The 8,116-nt window shown below is 44.0% G+C and overlaps 1 protein-coding gene across 1 annotated transcript; it reads left to right on the top strand.

Moving 5' to 3' along the window:
• The first annotated feature begins 712 nt into the window (after window positions 1-712).
• LOC135407799 (uncharacterized) lies at window positions 713-4,872 on the top strand. Its single transcript, XM_064643165.1, is given in 5 exon segments — window positions 713-1,386; window positions 1,431-1,623; window positions 1,753-1,903; window positions 2,961-3,151; window positions 3,153-4,872. Coding segments are annotated over 5 exon segments (2,052 nt in total). The 3' UTR covers window positions 3,996-4,872.
• The last annotated feature ends 3,244 nt before the right edge of the window (window positions 4,873-8,116 follow it).

Here is an 8,116-nt window from a genome sequence, read left to right as displayed (position 1 = left end):
ACTTATGATATTAATAAACCGCCACACATGGTGCCCAAACAGGGACCTCCCCTGTACCAGGGGTGAATGGGGACTGCCCTGTATCAGGGTAATTGCAGTAGTGTTTGGGGCTAGCTTGTTTTAAAAGCTAAAGCAACGCCCTCTGAAGAAAAAATTCGGGTGTCAGGAGACCAGCACAGAAGGCGGATGAAAGATGCAATGCAGTGGGACTGTGGAAAAGAGCTCTGAAAACTGAAATTGCATGCGCCAAGGGATGCCATGGAAAGAAGGCAACAGAGAACTCAAGGTAGGAAGCCGGCATGGGAAGTCTAAGTTCCAGGGAGATAGACAAATATGCAGAAGATGTATGTCTATTAAGACAATATCCCACGGAGATAACACAAGCTAATGTTGCAATGGATAAGAGTAATTGCACCAGGGCTTCCCGTGGTTGGAGCCTTAAATATAACCACTTGGCAAAAGATCAGGAGAAAAATTAGAGAATGTTCGGTGATGTGGAAGCCTTTAAATGCTTGCCCACCTGGACACAAGTTACGAATGCTCTGCAAATCGCTCAGAGAAAGCAAAATCCCTCCGTAGACGCAAACATCCATTTTCCTGCACCCCCACTAACACTGCTAGGCTCAGGCATTCCCCAGAGATCGGGATTAGAGATGGGAGTCAGGGGGAACCATGGGCAACCCGGGAGGAAAATAGGTGAGAGGACTTAGTAATGGACTCGGGTTGGACTTTTTGTGAGAAGGAACAGGAGGGGAACAATGTAAGTTATGGCTCTAGTCTGAATTTTCGCACGCACGCGGGCTGTGGTGATGGGGCACAAAATTCAAACCGCAGAGTTGTTATGAAGGAGCGGTTTTTGAATTCTTGCTGTGGCGTGGGGGAGGGGATCCCAGACAACTCACCCCCTTCGGTCACTGATGAGTCACGGCCATGTGGCGAGCAGATCGCTGCATGGGCGCTGCCATCTCGCACGGTCAGGGGACCAGAACTCGGGCCATCTCTTCCAGCCCTGCAGCCATCTTGTCCTAACCGTGTGAACAAGGAAGGTTTGCCTCTTCCATCACAGCAGCCATCTTCTGGCATGCCTCTACCAGGAGCTGAATGTGTTGGTACAGCAGGTGGTGAGGTATCGGAAGAGGCAGGAGAGGAATCCGCTCTGGTTCCTCTGGGTGAGGACGAGTGTGTGCGAGTGGGTACATCAGTAAGCCGGTGGGAAAGGTGTCAAGAGGAAGCGATGTGGACGGGAGATTGGAAGGTTATAAATGCACGTCCAGTCATTTACTGGCCACGGCAAAATCCTCAGTTCCAGGGTCTGCCTTATGACGTAACTAAGGAGTTGAGGCAAATTGTTAAAGAAAGCGGCATTTCCTCGTCTCATGTGTTTTCGTATTTGGAGACACTGAGTACTACATATGTTTTTACCCCGCAAGATTGGAAGATGTTGTAAAAGATGATTTTAACAACCCAGTACAGATCTGGCTTACTGACTTTCGGGAGAATTGCACAGCTTATGCAAATGATCTTAGCAGCTTGCAGGTGGGTGTGACTTGTAATCATTTGATGGGAGAGAGAGCCTACACGGCACCCGAATCCCAGGCTGGCTACCCTCGAGAGACTTACGAGGTAATCGCAAAGATGGCTTTAAAGGCAGTAAGAAGGCTTCCTAACACAGACAGGGATAGTAACTTATCCTTTGCAAAGGTCCTATAGGGACTGACAGAGTCATTCTCACAATTTCTCAATTGGCTGCAGGGTTCATTAAACAGGTATATAGAAAATGAAAATGCTAGAGAGCTGTTTTTCAGGCAGCTTGCTTACGAAAATGCTAACCAGGATTGTCGGCGAGCTTTGCAGACCATCCCTGAAAGGGAAAGCTGCATGATTGCTGAGATGGTCCGAGTGTGTTAGAATGTCGGATCAGTTGAACATCATACTGCCTCTCTAGCAACAGCCTTAAGTGCCCAGCTGAGAATACAGGACAGAGGAAAAGGGAAGGGCAGCTGCTACCGATGTGGGGCTGCCAATCATTTCTATAAGAACTGTCCTAGGAAACCCCCTTTGGCAGTATGCCAAAAGTGTCATAAAGGGAAACAGTGGTCTAGTGAATGTCAGAGTCAAGTCGACCTGAGGAAAAACCTTTCCCATCAGGGAAACTGGAAGCGGAGTGCGAAGCCACGCGCCCTGGTCCATCAAATAAATGCTACCCAAGAAAACTGGTTAGTGACTTACTTGCCACCACAGCAGAAAGTGCAGGTCTGGACCTGGCCTCAGATCAACCAGTAAACATAAATTCCACTGCCGTAGTGTTGATTCCCACAGGAGTTTGGGGACCCTTAGGCCCAGAAATCCATGCCCTTTTAATTGGATGTTCATCAACCACTAGGATGGGTTTGTTTGTCTTACCCAGAGTGATTGATTCTGACTCCTAAGGTAAAATACAAATCACGGCATGGACACCAGTGCCTCCCTGCTACATACCTGAGGGACAACGTCTTGCCCCTTCTATAGTGCATCACCACCTGGGGAGGAGGAAAGGGGCTCAGGGGCTTTCAGGAGCACAGGAGAGCCTCAAATATTTTGGACAAGGGCTATCTCTGCGGCACAACCTATAATGACTGGTCACATAGACGGATGCAGATTTAAGGGATTAGTAGACATAGGCACGTACGTCTCTATCATAAAGGACACTGAGTGACCAGCTGACTGACCCACTGTATTTCCTGCTTCAACTATCCAAGGGGTTGGAGGTATGCAGAGGCCTAGGCAGAGTGCACAGGTGCCTACAGTGTTGGGGCCAGAGGGGCAGTTTGCCAAGATAGCACCTTTTGTTGCTCCTATCCCAGTTTGGCACTGTCATGCAAATTGCGACAAGGGTTGCTCAGGATTTTCAGTGAGGGCCATTGACCACCCGTTCCAAGGATAAATTAAACTGACATGGAAAACCCATGACCCCATATGAGTCGATCAATGGCCCTTGAAAAAGGAATGGCTCGTTTACCTGAGAGACTTAGTCCAAGAGCTACTAAATGCAGGACATATAGTGCCAACCTCCAGTCCATGGAACACTCCGGTGTTCTGTGTTCCAAAACAGAGTGGCAGATGGTGTATGCTGCAAGACCTTAGAGCAGTCAATTCAGTCCTAGAACCTAGGGGGAGCATTACAACTAGGACTCCCCTCACCTGCTATGCTTCCAGCAGGATGGCTGTTAATGGTAATTGACCTAAAGGACTGTTTCTTCACCATTTTCCTACACCCTGATAATGCCCCATGTTTTGCTTTCTCAATCCCTCCTTTAAACCACACAGAGCCTATGCAGAGGTACCACTGGGTCTTTTTGCCCCAGGAGATGCATAATAGTCCGATAATTTGTCAGACTGTTGTGGCTAAGGCTATCCACCCTGTCAGAAAACTTCACCCTTCAGCTATTATTTACCATTACATGGATGACATCTTAGTAACCACAGCCACAGAGACCGAGTTGCAATCTGTTATAACTGCTCTGACTAATGCTGTCCAAGAAGCAGGGTTGCAGGTTGCTCCAGAGAAGATCCAACGATCTCAACCCTGGGCCTATCTTGGATGGAGGATCACGCAGCAGGAAATCACACCCCAGCCACTGATGATCAAGGTAAAAGACACTTTAATTTTGAATGACTTACAGAGACTTTTAAGGGCTATTAACTGGTTAAGGCCTACCTTACACTTAACTACAGAAGAGCTTCATCCTCTTTTCGAGCTGCTCAAAGGTGATCCATACCTGACGTCCATTCGATCCTTAACTACAGAGGCAAAGCAGGCCTTAAAGACATGTTCTCAGGTGATTGAGAGCAGACAAGGCAGAAGGCAAAATCCTGAACTTCACATTTGCCTTGCACTTGTTCATAGCAGGTTCCAGCCATTTGCAGTTTTGTTTCAGTGGGACCAGGCTGAATCAGATCCACTGAGGATCCTGGAGTGGCTGTTTCTGCCCCACTCAGCACAAAAGACTGTGTGAACAATTAATGAAATGTTTGTTAAGCTTATCATTAAAGGCAGAGGACATCTACAGGAGCTGGATGGACTGGACCCTGCAACCATCTACATCCCAGTGATGAAGGACAACCTCGACTGGCTACTGGCAGAAGATGCTGATTCCAGGCAGCCTTGGCAGGCTATCATGGTGACATTTCAATTCATTATCCTAAGCACAGATTTTGGGCAGAAATGGGTAACCAACCCTTGAAAGCCACACGCAAATGCCAACACCAACCAGTAAAAGGCCTCATGGTTTTTATTAATGCATCTGGGAGGTCCCAAAAAGCTGCACTGACATGGGTAAATCCTGCCACAGGACAATGGGAAAAGGAGGTACAAACCATAACTCATGGTTCAGTACAGGTCCTAGAACTCGCAGCTATTTGTATTGCCTTTGAACTGTTTTGTGATCAGCCAATTAACATTGCCACAGATTCGTGTTATGCAGCAGGTTTAGTCTCACCTCTCGAGGCTTCCTTTCTTTGAGATGTTACTAGTCCGCACTTATTTGCTGAGATATGTACTGTATGTTTTTTTGTTAACCATAGAAAATTTGACTTCTGTGTAATGCATGTTCTTTCGCATACAGAAATGCCAGGGCCCATAGCAGAAGGTAACCAAAGAGCTGATGCTGCTGTTATGATTGTCATAGTACCTAGAATTCTGGAGCAAGCTAAATTGTCTCATACCTTTTTCTATCAGAAAACATGTTCTCTAAAGAGACAATTTCAGATCACCATCAACCAAGCTCGAGATATAGTCATGGCATGTCCAGACTCCCAACAAATTACTCCAATGCCAACCCAGGAAGGCGTTAACCCCAGCGGACTGATAGCTAATGAGGTGTGGCAGACAGACATCACACATATAGCTGAGTTTGGTTGACTAAAATATGTCCATTACAGTTGACACGCATTCCAGACATATAACTGCCACTGCACATACTGGAGAAAAGACAAAAGATGTCATAAGGCACTGGCTTAACTATTTTGCAACATTAGGAATCCCCAAAAAGATAAAGACTGACAATGGTCCAGCTTATATTTCAGCAAAAGTCAAAACCTTTCTAACAGACTGGGGAATTTCTCACTCCACAGGCATACCACACTCACCTACAGGACAGGCGATAGTGGAGAGAGAACACCGTACCCTAATAGACATGCTGCAAAAACATATGCCTGCATATCTACAGGCAAAGAATTAAAATGGATTCCTTCCAGGTGTGTCAAACCTTATGTAGGTACACCTTCACAGCAGGAGCAAGAGCCAGAGGTGACAACCGAAGAGACTACGGACAAAGACACATAACTGTTGACTATTGCTGAGATTGACCTGTGTGGCTAAAATACAGAAACCTAATAAAAATCATAAGTATGCATGAGAAGAGAGAGTGAGACGGCTGTCTGCATGAATGTCAATAAGTGAATGAGAGAGAATTGTGTGGATATAGGATTATATGTGAGTGTATAAGCACTTTAAACCCAATAAACCTTAAAAAGGCTGCACTTACAAGACAGCAGTACCTCAGCCACATTATGGTGGTCACATTACATGGTCACATTAGGAAAAACTCAGTACACAACATTTATCCCCCAAAAAACCCTTTCGTTGATATAAGTTTGAATTACCCGTTATATACAACCCCTAGAAAAATAGAGGTCAAGGTTTCACCCAGTTACACAAAAACCCCTCAGATTAATAAAGTTGTTGTTCATTCCAGTTACATACAAACCATTAAAAAATAAGAGTTCAAGTTTATGTCAAACAAATTCAAAAGTTTAGAAGAAAAGTTCAAATACATCTACTTGTTAAAGAACCAGGGTAAAGCAGTGAGCTGTGTCATTGTGATACAATGGTAATTGTTAAAAAAGGTTCGAAAGGTTTAAAAATGTACTGCTCTATAATATGCACTATTCTGTAATTCGTCACAATAATAAAAAACAGGGGAGATGTGGGATTCGTGTTTCAGTAGGGATGCCCAAGGAGCATCCTGGGAAATGAAGTCCCCCATGCACTCCAGCACACATGGGCAGTGGAGTACTCTGTGGTGACTGGTTGATAGAATCACGTGTTGTGACATGTACTTTCAAAGTGCATATAAAAGGTGTTGTTTCTAATAAACGGATTTGGTTGCTGAACCCTCAACCAACCAGGTCTGTGGAGGTTATTACTTATTATATTACTAAACCGCCACATTCTTTTCCTTCCACCATCATTCATCCCCTCGGGAATGAAAAGGTATTTTGATATTTATCGCGCTTAACTGTAATAGCTATATAGTGCTAAGAAAACACACACAGTTGTGATGTCTGAAGTGGTACATAAGAAAATGGGATATTCTGGCAACACCAAGAAAGCAACCCACACATTGCCTGTGCTAGATTTTGCCATATGGCGAGGCACCCTATGCAGCAGAGTTGAAGGAAAGGAGAGGGCACACATAGGTTTTCCCTGATATAAGTAATACGGTATCTGGACCTACATATCCCACAGTGCACAGCCTGTCCAAAAGTGACACTGTGCAGAGACGTGCAAGGGCTGGTGGAGAGGTAATGCAGAGTGAGTGCACTCTAAGCTTTACTGCTCCTGAAAATGCAGAGTTAGTTATGTCTTGCTGCAGTGCTCTGAATACAATCCAGTAATACAGCCGTCCTATGGATGAAGCATTGGTGGGACTGAGTCGTTTCCTTCCACTCAACTACCAGAAAGAACTGCTATTCTTGTTATTGCATTGCATGCATTTTTATTCATGTCTATGGCATCTGACTGCTTTACCTATCTTGAGACATCCAAACTCTTAATTAGATAGATCAAACAATTATATTATCCCTGCTGCCCTATCTTCAGCTCCAAGATCAAGATTTAATCAGTGAGAATGCCTGAACAAATGTTGATCCTGATGATTGTTATAGTTGTATGAACAATCTCCAAAAATTGGCAAAATCCTGTGCTATATTTGCTCAGTTTGCATCAGCACTTGCTTTTCCATGACCCTCTTTCCTTCTCTATTACCTGTCTTTGTCTTTTCAACAGGGCTACTGTTGAAAGGAAAAAGTTTAATAAATTTGAATTTTCAGGTGTTATTGTCATTACTGTTCTCATTTTGCCAGTACATGGACTGCATGACAGCAAACCAGCAAGATGTTGTGATGAAAAAAGAGATCTGCTTAGCTTGAGATTTTGTCACTTGCTGCCAGTTGTCCCAGCTGCTTATTAACAAGAGGTGATTAAATACTCAAGGCATATTGAAATATTATTATATTAATTAGTACAGAATTGCTGTTAGAATATTCTAATCCAATAAAATATGAGCAGTGTCCTGGTGTTCTCACTGATGTCTGGCACTTGGTGGAGTCACTGTGCTTGAGTCTGCTCTTGTTTATATGGCAGCAGTTCAGGGCAACTCTTTTACCTCTTAGTATATAGTAATGTAAAATGGGTCTGACATTTATTGGAATACAGATTGATACTGGTTACACTGAATCTCGCCATTGAAGTTGATTGCTTTTGCTAATATTTCTATCAGATGATTGATCCAGTTCTTGGAGATGCAGATGTAGATCTCTGTTTTTTATTTCCTTCTCCTGTATTTCTGTTAGATGATAGAGCCAGAGCATTATCCAATAAAATTATCTGTTTGTGCAAGGGACTGCAGTATACTTACAAATACTCAGGCCAAGTCATATTTAAATAAATTCGGGATTCTCATCTTCTTCAGTGGCCAGAAGTGGCATTAGAGATGGGACCAGGATAAAGGACAGACATGAACTGTCCCAACTTGGACAGAGGAAACCCCTTGCACTCAAGAACTCTAGCATAAGGAATATAAATTAAGGTTCCTCATTTTCAAAAGTGAGGTGGAATCTGCTGACTTCTACACTCTTTTAAAACGCTGGTCATTGTTGCTTGCGATTAGCTTCTAGACCACAAGTCTTACCTTTAATTTTTCAAAAGAATTTTGTTAAACAAGAGTAACATGATTGAAATACCTCAGGATGACTATACTGTGTATCAGAACATGCTGAGCTCCCATTATCTCACTACACTGGACAGCCTTCTGCAGGCACATCACCTTCTGAGAAGTGCTCATGAAGTTCTGCT

The sequence above is a fragment of the Pseudopipra pipra genome, chromosome Z (genome assembly GCF_036250125.1).
Source record: "Pseudopipra pipra isolate bDixPip1 chromosome Z, bDixPip1.hap1, whole genome shotgun sequence".
NCBI classification, from domain to species: domain Eukaryota; kingdom Metazoa; phylum Chordata; class Aves; order Passeriformes; family Pipridae; genus Pseudopipra; species Pseudopipra pipra.
Note: the sequence above shows the minus strand (reverse complement) of the source record. Positions and strands in the feature narration are given on the sequence as shown.